We start from the raw sequence: 17,239 nt of genomic DNA on the forward strand, positions 1-17,239 counted from the left end.
TTTTAGTGTATTTTAATTTAAATGAACTTAGATTTAATCATATTATCTAGGCATATCAATGTTAAACCATTTAATTATATTTTAAAAAGCCTAATTGTAACATTCCGAATAAATTATGTTTAATTTTGTAAATCCTTGTCTGATTTATTTCGTTGCATTAAATATGCAAACAAATAAAACAGATATGCTAACCCTTGAAACACATCTGATAAAACAGAAATATAACAACTACTACTTAAGATTTTAAGACATATCTTTACATAGAATCCTACAAATTATGATAACTACATATTAATTCTAAATTTATCTGTCCAATTTGACAGGATTTTATTGTAAAAATGTATTTATTTTAGTAGTCAGAGCTAAATTAAGCCATATTGGTCTGGTCAGGGCCGTGCAGAGACCTATGGAGGGGCAGGGGCTCAAATTTAAAAAAGGGGCACGTTGAACAAAAACTCAGTACAACAACATAGCAACAACCCATATTAATCAAGAATCTAATTGGATCCTACTATATCATTGCCATCATCCGGGGACATGCAAAGCAAATATAATCTATATTTTCCCCAACAGGTATAAAGTTTCTCTTTCTGCTGCTGACGATACTGGAGGGCTGAGCTGATCTGAGATTGTAGATGTTAAACAGACCAGAGGAGAGAAGGTCAAAGGTTACTATTTTTTATTCAGCATTAACTTGTTTAATGGATAAAGATCACCACTGATATCTGAGTGGCTGTGTCTCCTCTGACTCCCAGCATCACCATAGCCAGAGCTGAAGAGATGCTGAAAGGAGAGAAGATGTTTGCAGTCTTCTTGTCCTCACTCAGCTTTCTGAGCAGAGCTCTTGGAGGATCCCATAGTTTCTGATATGAATAAATGAGGTCAGATGTGTCATTATTTATCCTTGTCCAGTTGTACCAGTAAAATACAATGAAAATCCCATCAAAACCAGCTCTTTTTTTTTTTTTTACTGTTGTCAGAACACCTTCTGAATATTCATAGGGTTGTCATAAGTGAAAGTTGTACAATGAAACTTGGGCCCAGGCTGAAGTGAGACTGCAGAGATTGAGAAACTTCCCTGCACCACACCTCCATCTATCCTGAGGCTCTACAAGAGCGGTGGTGTGATGAAAGCAGACGGAGGATGTATGACTGGCCCCGTGATGTCCAATCCACTAGATCACTGAGGAACTTGCCATTTACATTTTACAAAGGAATTTAAAAAAATCATCAACTAACTGTTAATGCTTTGAATACAGCGAGCAGCTGATGCCGAGTTCCTGTCCACACATGGATCCTGGCACATGGAAAAAAGGGCACTAGGGGCATCATGGATAAAAAGGGCAGGGGCTCAAGCCCCCTTTGCCCCCCCGTCTGCACGTGCCTGGGTCTGGTCACATTGACTTGCATCTATGCCAATAATATTGCTAAATTGTTACATTTGTGAATAATGCATTAATCATCTGCAGCGGCAAAATGAGTTCTTGAATAAAACAAAGAATTGTCACTGGCCACTTGCAATACTTATATCCTCCACCAGAGGGTAGAAGACGAGTAAAGGATTAGTGATATTCTGAGTTTCAGACTAAAAGCATTATCTTTGTATGGTATTCAGATTTTAGATTACATGATCAATATGGCTAAGCCTTGGTTTACTTCTTCAAAAACAAAAACGCATAAAGAAGCTAACGCCCTAAACAATTGCTACTCATTTCAGGGAAAAACTTTATGAGCCCTCAATGCACCGATTGTGACGCAAAGTCCAATCAACGGAAGTTTGTAGACTCGCATAAAAGGAGGAATGTCAAGTATCAATTACCTTCCTGTGAATTTCCACCAATGAAAACAGCAAAATGGCAGCTTTGGTTACTTGTTACTCAGACAGATCCTTAAATAGTTTGAGCAGAAATATGGAATAGATCAAATACCTTGCAAAACATTCATTAAATACTATTTGAACTTTTACTTTTTACTTTAATCAAATGTTTATTAGAAAAATAGTGTTGTACTCACCAATATTAATGCGTGTGTATATGTTTTATGGACAAACCGCACAGTGGATCGAGACATTTTTCCCCCATTATAAGTCAAAATGTCTTACTCTACTTGCAAATTAATCAACTTTCACCTACTTCTTCTTCATCAATATTAAGGAATTATTAACTTATAACAAGCTCCTATCTTGCTGAGAAGTTACTTGTCAGTTAGTTTTGTCTCTAGAAAGTAGACCAAATTTATTTAGTAAGACTTTCTGTTTTACAGGGTGACTGGATGTTAAAGAATGGAAATTCATGGTATGACTTCATAGTGCCTTGAAGAAGAAATACTCACACCTGTTGAACTTCAGTGGATTTTATTGTTATTGTTGTTTTTGAGTGATTTGTGAAGAGGAAGAAAGACAAAAACAACATTGGCTAGCATTTTAAACACTGTTGAATCTCTTTTTACTGTAACTGCAAGTCTTTTGGCTTATCAGACTTTTTTTTTTTATCAGTTCCTGCAAAGCAGCTCAAAGTCTGTCAGACTGGATGGGAGCCAAGTTAGTTACACATGATTTTCACTTGAAATTTAAAGTGGGAAATCACTATCTATCTATCGATCTAAATGTAGATCGATAGATCGATAGATAGATAGATAGATAGATAGATAGATAGATAGATAGATAGATAGATAGATAGATAGATAGATAGATAGATAGATAGATAGATAGATAGATAGATAGATAGATAGATAGATAGATAGATAGATAGATAGATAGATAGATAGATAGATAGATAGATAGATAGATAGATAGATAGAAAAAAACTTACATTGTTCTGCATCTACGTTTATTGTCCATGTTCTGCCAGAAAGTGAAAACCAGACTCAATGTCAATTTTTTTTTAGTTTCTTTCAAATTTGCTCTCAGTTTATCCGTCATCATCTTCCCATCAACTCTGCACAACTTTCCTGCTGAAGAAATGGAAAAATAAATGTTGCTGGATTTAACATTAGAAAAGCATAAGAAGACAGCCCGTCTGACCATATCAGTAAAAACAAAACTGGTTCTGGTTATTCAGTTGAATGTAAGATGTGATTAGGTACGATTGCTTTGTCACTTTAGTCCGATAATTTGAAGATATTTGTACCTTTTTTCTTTTCCTTTCTGTTTTAACTGTTGTAGAGTGTTTATGTAGTTTATATTCTTCACCAGACTGCCACGCAAATTTCCCCACAAAGACAATAGTACAATGATGTTGAAACGCGGTGTGAATGTCAGAAATGCGTTTAGTCTTACATGAAAGACTAAAATCTGCAACTGACGCCCAGCCAAGGCTATTTAAGATTTATTTGTTGGGTGTTTTTCTAACAAAAACCAGCTGGAAAGACTTTATAATTAAGCCGCTCTGAAGGGAACATTATTCTTTCAATAGAGAAAGCATTGATCCCTAAACGTAAAGCGTGACGTTACAGCAGCGTGTTTTAGCGCTCCGAGCCGCTCGCGGTTCTGCATCTTCCAAGTCCGCGCGGGTCAGTTGCCGTGGCGACCAAGGATAACCCCCGGACATGTGACTTGGGTTGGCCGCGGCACCGCTGCTGTTTCTGCTCCACACATGCACCCACACACACACACTGACAAAGCGTGTGCGTGTGTGTGTGTGTTCCCCTCGCAGTTGGTCTTATAGTACAGCGGACACAGCGGAGCTCACCGACTTTACAGAAACAAACCGACACCAGGCAGCTTAGTCGGGCCGAGCAAGCATGGAGCTCTCTGCGGCGGGAGATCGCATTTTTGCGGCGGAAGCCATACTGAAACGCCGCGTCCGTAAGGTGAGCGTCGCGTCGCGTCGCTGCAGATGTTAGTGACGGCGCGCGGTCCCGTCTATAGGCTGTGACCGAGTCTGCCTTCTTATATGCAACGCTATGGAGGCCTTGTGGTTGACGGATACCAATAGTTTGATAGCCGTGGCTAGCTTAAAGCTAACGCTCGTCCCAGCCGCTGCTTTTATACTGAGACAATGGGCAGAGTAATAAAAGAAAAAGCGACACAAAGAAGCGGCTAGCTGCAAAAGAACAACACATCTGAGCACCGCCGATGTGGGCTGTGCTAAGCAGAGAGGAGGGCATGATTTCTTCTTTTTTTTCATACCAGCTAATTGCGGCTAAAGCTATAGAGTCAAAGTATGCAGTTTTAAAACCTTTAATGCTTCAAGAGTCACGTTAAAGGATGTCTCAAACGGAGCTTTAAAAGCAGCTCGTACTAAAATGTTGGTCTTTCAATCCCGAAACGTCATTAGAAGGGATTTTATCATGCATGGTTGATGAAGGAAGGACTTCTAGAAGTTTTCGTGTGGCCAGTATATTCTGGAAGATGCTATATAGATCATGGTGGACCAACTTCAGATTGGTGTAGTTGGGCTGCAGTTGTAAGATTCAGACGAGAAATGCGTTTTACTTCGTGTACATTCAATATACACAAGGCACGAAAAATCTAAAAACAGACAAGAACTTAGAAACTCAAGAAAACACTTTGAGTTTGCATTAAACTCAAACTGTTTGAGTTTGAGTTTAAGTTTAATGCATAGCTTTCTTCAAGAGCAGTGGGTCTGCTGCCTCCGGCAGATCTGGAGACACATGCAGGTCTTCAGACCCTTTGTGGGGGTTAATGTTAACTTTGGCTAAAGTTATGTGGGACAGAGCAGTATTTTTTTAATATAAAGATGATTTAATAAATTGAGTAGACTTGTTTTAGCTGGATTTTGTTATGACAATGCAACAAACATCACTGATTTTACAACGAGTCAGGACTGAATGTTCTAAATAGAGAGATGCCATTCAATAAAAAATGCAAAGATTCTTGTTCTTTTAAAACTCACAATGACAGGTAAAGGAACTTTTGCAGTCAGTAACATATGTGGACACATATATTTTTGCAGAGGATTCCCAAGTCAAGTTTAAAGTTTTAAAAAATGTTGTCACTGTTTTCTTTTTAATAATCCGTGTGATTTTCTGTTACAGGGAAGACTTGAATATCTGGTGAAATGGAAAGGATGGGCAATGAAGTGAGTCTTTTCTTCCAAGCGCTTCAGATCTGGCATCCTTTCACATCCTGCCGTGCTGTTGCTAATGAGCTAAATCCATTTCTAGTCGACTGCGTGATCTCATGTTTTTTTGTATTTCTTTGCTGCGTAGGGACAGCACCTGGGAGCCAGAGGAGAACATCCTGGACGACAGGCTCATTCTGGGTTTTGAGCAAAAGTGAGTCAATTCAGTTCCTCACTTCCTGCTTTTTTTAATAAGTCTTTTCACCTTTTCATATATGGTTTCTTCTGTTAATTTATAAGAAAAGATTTATAAAATTAGCTCCAAAATTAGGGAAAGCATAAGTTTGGATTAAAGTGGACGCTGGTGTCCTTTCATGTATAAGAGAGATGTAGATGTAATGAAAACTTATTAAAAAATTAAACAAAAGGATGCTCTACTCGTATTAGTGGATGCATTATTCGCTGTAGCATAAATGTGATTTTAAGCAACTTATGTAAACAACATGGTCAGATATTGTTTTTTTATCAGATGAACAAGGGGAATTCAACACAGTAAAGATAAAACAAAAGCTATGATATTACATATTAATAAGGCTGTTGATTGTTTTTTTGTATATTCTCCAGGCATCGCTTTTATATAGAATAAAATCCATGCATTGCATAAACTTCTATGTTTTTAAGTCTTGTATCCAGTGTCCATGTCCCTCATATTTGTTTCCCAAAGAGAAGTAAAGTGAAAGGAACAATAACAAAGTAACGGCACTTTTGATTTTCACAGAATAGCAAGTCTGTGTAAAGGTCAATAAATGCATTAAAACAAAAAAAGATGAGTATGTCATGCTTTTCACAGAGACTCTCTGTTATAGCCGTGGGTAGGAACGACCTCGGTGATGACCTCTGTTTCTGCAGAGCTTTGGTTGTCTCCAGCTGACTGAAGCCACTGCAGTTTAATCACTGTGGTGTGATGAGAGTCTGCAGAGTTAGTTATGTTTGTCAGAACGAACAGCGTTCTCCTGTTCATCAACTTATTATGAGAACATTATTGGAGCTGTGACGTTGCCGTGCCAACGAATGGAAGCACAGACAATTGCACTCTTGTCATCTCAAGGATATGAAAGATGGATAAGGTCCCCCCACAAAAATAGACCTTTCCAGGTTTTGCCTTGCTGTCGCCACAGACCTCATGTTTCAGTGTGATTTTCTGTTACATACCAAAACAAAGTATTGCAATCAGTAACTTCTACACACCACGATTTCTACAAATTTACTTTTGCAGTATATGTGGTGGACATCCGCTTTGAGTTGTTGTGTGATGGCAGTAGCTCCACCTTAACTCTACCTTTGCTACTGACTTACAAATGAAGGGGGCCCGGGTGTTGTGTGGGACAGGTCGGTTGTTCTTTCTCCATTATGCAATGGAGAGAGAAAGCAGCGTACCCAGTCACATGACTCGTGTTGCACCACTCACTACAAACGAGGCATCAAGCAGTCTGTTGTAGCTCTGGCTCTATGTTTAGGGTCATCTTCCTGTCAGAAGGTCTTTAACCGCCTCATTCTGAAGTGTTTTGAAGCTGCTAAGTAGTTTTTCCTCCCAGGATCGGCATATTTTTAGCTCCTTCCATCATCCCAACTACACCGACCAGCTTTCCTGTCGGAAGAAAAAGAGTCTCCTGCTTCTCTGACTAATGATCTCAATTTAGCTGGACACAGGGGGGAAGACCAGAGTTGAATCCTCTGTTTCCAAAGATGAAAGGAGCTTTTCGGGATATTCCCAGTCCCTTGATTATCAGAAGGTGTTCCAAGTAAACACAGAAGTGTCAGATTGTACATTCTTGCTGAGAAGACCTGTCTTTGCCTTCTCGCTTGAACACTTGGTGAAGCAGAGCAGGGTGATGCATCCCCAGACTGTTCTTGTAGACATCATGTGGGCGTAGTGAGAAACATGCCAGATAATCCGTTACCGTTACTCACGAAACCGCTGCGTCTTCCAATAAAGACATTAAAGTGGATTTTAATTTTCATTCATGTACTTCAAACTGGTGTTTGCCTTTTTCTGTTTCGCCTTTTTCTGTTCTTCATCTCTGCTTCTGAAGAGTTTATCTGAGGAAACTTTCTATTTGCGTGTCCTTCCGAGCCACTTGAAAGACCCATGCTGCTCTCAGAGATGTTTACAGGAAACCCAAGCAGTCAGAGCTAAAACTGACACATCAACTGGAAACAAAAATGGACACGAGAACAGAGAGAGGGAGGATGAGAACAAGGCCCAATTAAAATGTGACTTCTGGTGCTCTGTCTGCCTGCTCCTCGTTCAGTTCTAATTAACGTTTCCCCTTTTTTTTTTCTTCTTGTAGGGAACGGGAGAGGGAAATGCACGGGCCCAAAAAACGTGGGCCAAAGCCCAAAAACTTTGCGGCAAAGGTAAGACATCTACATTTTGTTTTCTACACAGCTCCTGTTTATGAATAGAAATGTCCATTGTGTCGTTCTAGGCGATTAGAAAGCTCTCTCTTAACTGTAAAATACAATAAAGTGTCCCAAGTCTTGCCTGTTTTTCAGCCCTGTGCAGGAAACTGGAGCGCGGCGTCTACAAGCAGGCCATTGAGTTCTTTTGAAGTCTATTTTCGATTCTCACATCAGTGCGTGTTCTGTCATTACTAAATGAGATGAAAACAAGGTGGAGCTGGCAGAAAAACGTTTGAGCTGACCTACTTTCTTTTTCACTCAGCCGTTTGTTTTTTTTTTTTTTTTAGAAATCAGCCTGAGAATTCACAGCGCTGTCAGAAAGGTGCAAAAGCCAGACATTACACACGTCCCGTGTCATGTTTGTGTTTAGGTTGCAAGGCCTGCCTTCCTCAGACGAGAACTTTGACCCACTTTACTGCATCTTTTCTCCTCACAACTTTCAGCTCAGTCAAAGCATATTCAGATATTTTTTTCTCTAAACAATCCATAGATATTTGGTATTTTTTGTAATCAATAATTGTTATCATGATGTTTTTCTAAAGTGTTTTGATCTAAAGTGGATATTCTGAAGTCTTAAAACAATAATTTTGACCAATAAATGTGTTACAGAACTGTGCTTAATGAGATACAAACAGTGTTTAGCTCCTCTTCTGCTAATAGAGGTGCTAGATTCTTATTTAGCCCTTTCGCATTTTGGCTAGCTTTAAAAATGTTAGCACATTTAGCTTACCCTGAATTGATTTTCTCCAGATGAATTTTAAAGCACTAATTTAATTGGCTTTTTTGTAAACTTTCAGCTGAATGCATGTTAAAGTCTGTCCTTTCTTCACGTATTTAGGTGTTTATTTTCATGCTTTTATTTTGAATTGGATGAAAATTGTTTTCGCAGCAGTTCTGTTTCCACACATTCACAACCACAAATAAAATGCAGCTGGGAAAACTGAAATATTTAGACACGGTGCTACTTGTCACGCTATTGGCTGGTGTTTGCAAAGCAGCCAATCCAGGAGCTCCATTCATTTTCCTTGCCATTGATTGGCTGTAGCTCCAAGAACGGAAAACCATAGATGGTACTTAAACAGTTTCCACTGTGCTTGTTAATACATACTATGATATATTTGGTGTTTGAACTATTAAAATATGCAGTTATATATTTTTTGGGGGAGTCTCAAGTATTTTTGGATTTCAGCTTTTCGCAGGCAGTTGTGGTCATAAATCCCTGGTCGTCCACTATTTACTGAAATCTTTTGATTCTAATGAATTTCCTACATGATATTTGTTAATATAGAATATTTCTACATAGCTTAATATCGCCACATGTACTAACTAAAAAAATTGCAGCCCATTTTATGTAGCTAAAAAGCTAAATAGTTCTTTTAATTTGATAAGCTTTCTAACTTCATCATCTTCCTCAGGGTCGCGGTCAGAAAGCAGAGCCCACCAGTCGCGCCTCCAGCAGCCGGCAGAACACGCCTCGGTCCTCCTCAACCACTTCCAGTCGAGCATCTTCCTCCTCCTCCTCTTCCTCCTCCTCTGCTGCTCCTAATGCTTTACCGTTCTCCTCCTCCTCGTCAGCGCCAGCACCTTCCCCCAAACTCAACTCTCTCGCGGCCACCCACAAGTTGAAGAAAGACATTCACCGTTGCCACCGGATGTCCAGGCGCCCCCTGCCTCGCACAGACCCCACGGGGCCCGCCTTTTCCAGTTCGAGTGGCTTCCAGTCCCGCATGCACGTCTCCCCTTTCTCCGAGACCGTCCGCATCCTGAACCGCCGGGTCAAACCCCGAGAAGTCAAGAGAGGGCGGATAATCCTCAACCTGAAGGTGATCGACAAGCCGGGCAGGGGTGGCGGCGGCGCGGCGGGATCCAGGAACGTGCAGACGGGTCGCCAAAACATCCCGTCTCGTAATCGCATCATCGGCAGGAAGGGAGAGGCCCCCTACAGACCTTTCCAGCCTCCTTTAAAGATGCTGGGCTTCCCCATGTACGGGAAGCCTTTCGGGCTGCAGTGTGGCGGGCCCATGTCCTTTCACTCCCAAACAAGGTCCAGCTCGACTACAGCAGCCAGGGACAGCAACAGCAGCTCTTCACAGCGCCAGGCACTGCCTCCTTCGTCTTCTTCCTCCACCTCCACCAACATCACAGCTAAACACCCTCAGTCTGCCGCAGACGCCTCCAAGAAGTCAAAATCCAGTAAATCGCCAGAAACCCAAAATGCCTCATGTTCAGAAGCAAACAAAACCGCAGGACCCCCCTCTCCGTCTCCATCTTTGGAAGATCAAGACGAAGATGCCATGGACTGCTCCGAAGCCTCTGAGGGAGTCAGAAGTCCTTGCCAGCACAAAGCTCCCTCCACGGTTTCCTCCGTGGCTCTGGAACAATCCTCGCCCCCCCTTGAATCCAAAAGGGTCCCCGCCGAGGGAGACCCCGACTGGCACCCGGAAATGGCACCAAGCTGCAAGGACGTGGTGGTCACTGATGTAACCACCAACCTCGTGACCGTCACCATAAAAGAGTTTCCTTCTCCAGCGTCAGGGCCCGCCTCGCCTTCCGCTAGCGTTGAAAACGGCTCCACACCTCCTCCCACCGCAACGTCCGAGGACTCCTCCGTCCCAAAGCCATAAGAGATCCAATAATACAAACTGTAATGCCATTTGGGAAAGAAAACTATATATATATATATATATATATATATATATATATATATATATACATACACATATATATATGTATGTGTGTATATATAGGTATATCATGCCAGTGTTGCCACTTCAGCCCTGTTCTACCTGCTCTACAGAGGGTTTGCCATTATTTGTTAGATACTAAATGAAATACAGGGTTTCCCCCAGAGAACTTGCTGAACCCGGTGGTCAGTGCTCTAGGGCAGTCCACCAGCAGCCCACCCTGCTTTTTGTTAAAAATTGTTAAAAGTGGAACAAATATGCTCTCACATCAGACTCTCTGCTCGCTCATAGCAAACCTCTTAAAGCAAGACTAAGCCTTTATAGTTGTGCTTTTAGAGAGTTGCGCTGAGTGAGTCGAGCAAGCGGTGAGTCTTTTGCACTTGACGTATATTTTGGTCTGGTACTCACTGAAAAGACAGCCTTCATAGAGGGATTGTGTACAGGCGAAGCTGCTCGGCGAGAACAGCTTCTGAATAGACAATTTTGAGGGAAAATTAGCCGATTACAAAAATACAGAGGTGCACATCCAGAGTGTGTGAGGATGATTGGTCCGCCATCTTGGCTTTGCACCCAGTTCAATGCTTTAAAGAGACAGTTTTATGTAAAATCTACTTTTTTGAGCTTAACATCATGTTATAATATTCCCTCATCAAAAACATACCTGGATGTTGCCTTAATTCATTCATGCATGTATGAAAAATCCTTTAATCTCCATGGCAACCATTCAGCTGTGTAAAAGGGCTGGGTGAATCTAGCACTGCCTTTGAGGCGAAACTCCTTTGAGCTGCAGTTTCCGAGCTTCTGCCTCTCTCACTCAGCTCCTACAGACTAGCCAGTCAGCAATTAGCGAGCACCTAGTGCAACTGCACACCTGCTGAGCTCATTATGCTAGCTACGTCTTAATGCAACCCTGTTACAAATGTTGTTAAAGGGTTAATAGAGGAACAATGTTATGACGACTTCCTGAAGGAGTTTTTAAATGATAGATGCCCAATTTCAAGGTGCTAAGTTACAAATTAAAATGTTTTTTATTTCATATTTGATATATATATATATATATATATATATATATATATATATATATATATATATATATATATATATATATATATATATATATAGTTGATATATATATATATATATATATATATATATATATATATATATATATCAAGTAGTTAACAAAGTTACGTGATTGTGCTATAATATGGCACCGTGAGCCTTGAAACACATAATACTGTCCCTTTAACTATAAACCCATCTTTGCTGTCAATGTTATTGGTGTGTTAATAATAAAAACCCTTCCTTTTAAAATAAACAAGGAGCGCTTACCAGGGTGGTGGGAGGCAAGAAAAGCCTGGTGGCCCGCCAGGCTTATAATACACTGGGGGAAACTCTCAGATATAATGTAACTAAACACCCAGCCATAAAATAGTACAAGAAAACAGATTGTTTTAAAAAAAAAAAAAGAAAGGAAAAAGAGGCAGCTTGTATGCCTTCTTGCCATTTAGATTGCCATATTACATCCAACTGGCACCACACACATGCCAGAAACAGAATTTGTTTTCTTTCACTTGATACACACATGCTGGGTGGGGGTTGCCTGTTTGTCACAAATGCCAGTTGTCCTAACAGCGCGTCCCTCACCCATCTGCTGTGCGGGCTCTGATCAAGCACACTTGCTGGAAGTGAAAGGAGTTTGCCCATTACCAACGTGGACTCTCCGTTCCCACGTTGGTCGCCATCGGCAACACAAGGGGGTGTTTGGTCAAGCTTTTGACCCCGCTGGACGTGATCGGACGGGGGGGTCAGCCAGCTGATGTTTTAACGAAGAGATGTGTTTTTTGCACTTAGACTCTGAAGACTGCGTCAGTACAGCGGGGTGAATGCAATGCACTTGACTGCATCAAGAAATACGTTCAGCGAAGTCGATCCGCTTCTCAAGGCCTTTTTTTCCCCTCTTCAGTCTTAGACACATGCGTACAAACGCAGAGTAGGAACGTATTTAAATGCAAAACCAACTTTTGAATTTGCCAAAATTCGTACTTGCTTCAGTTTCTCCCAAACCTTCACAGCTTCCTTCTTCAGCTGCTTCATTCGCTCTTAGCCTCTCAACCCAGAAAGGTCTCGAAGGTCCAGAAGCAACCAGCTAAACGAACTGATTTCTGATTCTGTGACTTTTACAGCCTGATGTTTCACACATTAGAGGCAGCCGTTTGGTTCTTCCACATTTTCTCCCTTTAAGACCACAAACTTGAGTTGTTTGGAATACACTAAAACAAAATATGGCATAAATGTGATGTGGGGGGTAAAGGAAGCAGGGTTTAGTATTCACCCTCCTCTGAGTCGGCATCTATTTCTGTCAAGCTCAGCCAGAGTCTGCACATTGTTTTGTAGGTTTTTGTCTCGGATTCTCTGTTAGGTACCATATAACTTGTGCATTTTCATTCCTGAACCATCCAGTTGTAGTTTCGGCTGAACATTTGGGCTTGTTGTCCTCGTTTTCTAGCCTTTAGCTAGTTTTTCCTTCAGAACCGCCCTGTATTTAGCTTTATCCGTCTTCCCATGTTTCATGATAGTAGCTGTTTCCATTACAAATAATATATATTACGACATACATGTTATCATAATGAATAGATAATACATCATACATAATTTCACTGAACTGATCCAGAATGACAGCATTCTGGGTGATGTAGGCAGAGCAAAGACTTAAGCCGCTCAACATTTCACAGCCTGCTTGGCTATTTTGGTGTCATCAACTAACCCACTCACTCTTTTGTTTCCTAGCAACAAACTTTTGACCAACTGTTCTCTGAGGATGTATCAATATGAAAATTTGAGCCGATATCGATGTCCATATTAGCATTGCTGTTGTGGCCGATGAACAAAATATAATGGTATCATAAATATATATATATATATATATATATATAGATATATATATATATATATCTATATATATATACTCTCACATGACCAGACAAATGCTGCATGACTAAACTACTCTCCCTCAAGAAACAAGAGAAAATAAGTAAATGTTGTTAATATTGGACCGATACCGGAATAATGAAAAATTATTACTATTGGCTGATACCGATGCTCTTGCTGATATATCGTCCATCTCTATAGTTATCTACCATCAGTAATTGTCTGAATGAAGGAGAAAGTGTAGCTCGCTATTTAAATTTAAATATTCATTTAGAGTTTGAGTGTCAAACATTCATTTCACTCAAACTCATTCATTTTACTTCTTTGTGTTGCCACTTTTGTCCGAAATGATCCAAAATATTTTTTATTTTGATGAACAGTTTTCCGCCCACATGTTTCAAAATGTTTCTAGATCTCTTCTTCTCGTTCTTTAAAGCAAAAGAACCTCTGATAGTGATCATATTTTTGGACGCTCAGATTCTTCTTCTCTGGTGCTTCCTGCTCTTCCCAGACCGTCCCAGTCCTCCACTCGGTTCTGTGTATTATACCTTTTTCCGCATGCGTTGCCTTATATCTGTGCTCCCACTCTTCTTGCTTGGCTCTTCTTTGGACAGCTGTTAGATAGTCGCGACTTCAGCTCGGTGACTGTAAGGATCTTATTACTGTAATAAGTTCACACTGTTTCTGATGTTATTTTTTTATAATTCTTTTGAAGGCACAGATGTAGAGGATGTATCCGTATGTTTGTTTTGTACCAGATGGCTCTTGTCGTCAATGCTACGTCAGTACACCGCTGTTGGATTTATTCTGTTATACGAGAAGAAATAAGTTAACTACCTTAACCATGAATGAAGATGTCTGTCTCCTTTAATGTTTTATTTAACTCCAAACATGCTGTGAACTAAAAAAACAAAACAAAAAACAGCTTTTCTCTCCGCATGGAGGGATGATTTTCAAAAATATTCCTCATGGTCTGTATTTTTTCTCTTTTTAGGTGGTGGTGACACTAGCAGTTGGTAGATGTTTAAGACATTAGATTGGAAAGCGTTGCTTTTCTTCTCAAACGGTGTAGCACAACTCAACTTAGTGGCCTGTTATGTAATCAAATAGGACTCTATATTGTTTTTTGTTTTTCCCCCCTTTGAAATGTTTTGTAAATTCATGTTGTAATTTCCAAGTGCTGGATCAGCATGTAAAGGACAAACTGAAGGATCCTCGTTTTAATGTATGAATTGAAAATACTCAGTTACGGATTGTTGTTTTTTAAGCTTTTTTTTTTTTCAGATTTGTACTGTATTTTAATACGTGTCTGAAATATGCATAATTATTTTAATGTAAGGCTATTTGTTTGAATGAGCCATTGTTAATGATCGTATTTTGTTTTTCATGTGTTGAGACTGCAGGTTTTTTTTTGTGGTTTTATGATGAGTACATTGTACCAATGGTGACGAGAAGAAGGCGGAGGGCGTTAATGACATGAAAAAATGTTTGTGAAGCATGTTTTTGCAACCTCTTGCTGTACAGATAATGCATTCGGTGAACCTGCTACGTGTTGTTTTTGTGTTTCTTGTAAAAGGCCTTTGATTAAAAGCGCTCTAAAAATACTTTCAAGGTTTCTTTAGGAGTGTCGTTGTTGTTTTTCCACCAGTTGACAGCTCTGCTGGCTAATGGAGATATAGCTGCACTGAACTGCAAATAGATCATAAGAATTTACTCATAAACACACAACTTTACTATTAATGTGGCAGTACCAGTGAACCTGATTAGCGGTTTTCTTTTTTTTACTTACTTTTTTGTTTTGCCTTAAAGGGGTGGTTTTATGTGTTTTACAGCCACATAAGTGTCATTTTACAGAACAATCAAGTAACTGCTACCTTCAGCTGTTATAAAAATTCTGTGTATATCAAATGTGACTTTAAAAAATTGACTTCATTATGTAACACCTTGAAATTGTGCCTTTGTCTCTTTAAAAACTCTCTTTCTAAAACTCCGCCTTCAGAAGGTCTCCGTCCTGAGGGGCGGAGCTAGGTCCACCCGGGCGTTTTGCACATCTGAATGGTTGCCACGGGAGATTAAATTTCTCAAACAAAGTCTGAAATAATCACAGCAACACTCCAGGTATGTTTTATTTATTTATTTTATAATTTCTTATAATTTTGGGTTACATTTTATATACGGCCTCCTGAAGTGATGATTTGTTGCTTTTAGTGAAACTTCAGCTATAACACTGATTATTTTATTTTGTTTATTGACTAATTTTGCCCATTCTTTGTAAAAAGGGAACAAGCTTGGTCAGTTTTAGAACTTATGTTATATCAGTCTCAGTTGGTTATAGGTCTGGACTTTAACTAGGCCATAGGAGCACAATGGCTTTAATCCAAACTATTGCACTGCAGACTGTATATGTGATGGAAAACCGGGTAAAATAAGTACTCAGCGTTTCAGTATTTTTCTTCATAGATATTTTTTGTAAAATCGCTATTGAGAAGAAGTTAAAATCTGCTGGTGACAACTCAAGAATTACACATAAATCAATGCAAATTAGAGCGCAAGTGCAGAGATGGGTAAAAACATAATACTATACAAATATTAAGTATTGAACACACCATACCCTGTTGAGCACTCTTTCTTGTTTATCAGCATTTGAAGACGTCTCCTGTATGGAGAAACTAGTCGGACGCATTGTACAGACTTTCACACAAACAGTCTTGAGATGTTGCAGGTTCTTTGGGTTCTTTATACTAATTCTGCTTCTTAACTTCCTTTTATAAATCCACCTGCAAACAAATCAAGTTACTGACTGGTCCATTCTTGTAGTTTTGCATCTTTTCTCTAATAAAAATGAAGAATCTCCTTGACTGTGTCAGTTTGACAACAGTCTTGTGTGGAAACCAACACATTTATTTTATTTATTTATTTACTTGGATTTTTATGAAGAATGTTCCATTACATTTCAGAATTATTTTTTTCTTTCATATCATTTTGATGTGCGCATAGCTGCATGGATGCTTTCTAAATATTGACAGATTTCAACAACAAATATGCTGTGTTATTCCAGCTATTTAGACATAACTTTATTTTAAGATGAGTTTGTTTTGATGTCATTGTATATCTGGATTTGATGTAAGGAAAAAATAATAGAAAAACATGCCTATGTTTTTATTATAGTCGTGGTTATTTTATTCATAGTATAAGCAGAGATTATTGAAGTTCAACACCCAAATCCACCATAAGGTGTCGCTGTTACGCTGTTTTAGGGTTGTAGGATTCTGTGTGTGTGTGGGTGGGTGTGTGTGTGTGTGTGTGTGTGTGTGTGTATTTGTTTTCAGGAGGACTGAGGCTTGGAGGGACATGAAGGGCATCCTGGGTTTTCATCTCTGTTTTGATGCTGCGATGAATAGTTCAAACAACTCCTGCCACCATCTCTCTACTTTGCTGGTAGAGAGAGACGGTGTTGAAACATATTGTGTGTCATCTTTAGCTGTTTTCATTTGGATTTTTATGTCCGTGTTCAGTCAGACCCAAATGGAACCAAATTAGACATCTCAGTTTAATAAGAGGCACCTTGAGTGACTCTGTGTGTGTGTGTGTGTGTGTGTGTGTGTGTGTGTGTGTGTGTATGTGTACCAGGTTTTCATATCCTTATGGTAACAATGCGGGGTTACGGGGACCATTACTCCTTGTGGGGACATTTTCTTGGTTCCATGGGGGATATTGTTTTTTTTTGGGTTAGTGGTTAGGTTTGTGATGGTTAGGTTTAGGGTAAGGGTTAGGGAAGTGATGGTTAGAGTTAGGATTATGGTAAGGGTTAGGCTGTAGAAATTAATGGAAGTCAATGTGAAGTCCCCACAAGTGATGAAAACATGACTGTGTGTTGGGTTGTGTAAGTTTCTGTATTCTGAATTAGCAACTCAATTCTTCTGATGTTTGTCTCATCAGAAAACAGTATTATAAGGTTTTGAAAAACTTTATATTACTGGGCTAACCATAACATTTAAATTACAAATTTTAGACTCTTTTTTATTTTTCAGATATTTAGTTTTTCCAATCAAGATGGTCTGTAAATAAAAAGCTATTAATGATGAGAAGAGAACAAAAGTGTATAACATTTTGCATTAACAATAAAAAGATAGGTTT

The 17,239-nt window shown here is 39.5% G+C and overlaps 1 protein-coding gene across 2 annotated transcripts; it reads left to right on the forward strand.

Annotated features, from left to right (window-relative positions):
• The first annotated feature begins 3,478 nt into the window (after nt 1-3,478).
• On the forward strand, nt 3,479-11,207 carry cbx6a (chromobox homolog 6a). Of its 2 annotated transcripts, none has more exons than XM_044115298.1 (5): nt 3,479-3,810; nt 4,999-5,042; nt 5,173-5,238; nt 7,376-7,442; nt 8,903-11,207. In XM_044115298.1, the coding sequence occupies exons 1-5, from the start codon at nt 3,742-3,744 to the stop codon at nt 10,109-10,111; spliced, it is 1,455 nt and encodes a 484-aa protein (XP_043971233.1). In that variant the 5' UTR covers nt 3,479-3,741; the 3' UTR covers nt 10,112-11,207. The 2 variants fall into 2 exon arrangements, with proteins under 2 accessions (XP_043971233.1, XP_043971234.1); XM_044115299.1 differs by lacking the exon at nt 3,479-3,810 and adding an exon at nt 3,894-4,864.
• The last annotated feature ends 6,032 nt before the right edge of the window (nt 11,208-17,239 follow it).

The sequence above is a fragment of the Gambusia affinis genome, linkage group LG04 (assembly GCF_019740435.1).
Source record: "Gambusia affinis linkage group LG04, SWU_Gaff_1.0, whole genome shotgun sequence".
NCBI lineage: Eukaryota > Metazoa > Chordata > Actinopteri > Cyprinodontiformes > Poeciliidae > Gambusia > Gambusia affinis.

Bases quoted from the DNA above. Each gene is read 5' to 3' on its own strand.
- cbx6a (XM_044115298.1), top strand. From the start codon at position 3,742: ATGGAGCTCTCTGCGGCGGGAGATCGCATTTTTGCGGCGGAAGCCATA. The intron at 5,043-5,172 runs GTGAGTCTTTTC...TTTGCTGCGTAG, and splicing joins TGGAAAGGATGGGCAATGAA to GGACAGCACCTGGGAGCCAG. The intron at 7,443-8,902 runs GTAAGACATCTA...CATCTTCCTCAG, and splicing joins CCAAAAACTTTGCGGCAAAG to GGTCGCGGTCAGAAAGCAGA.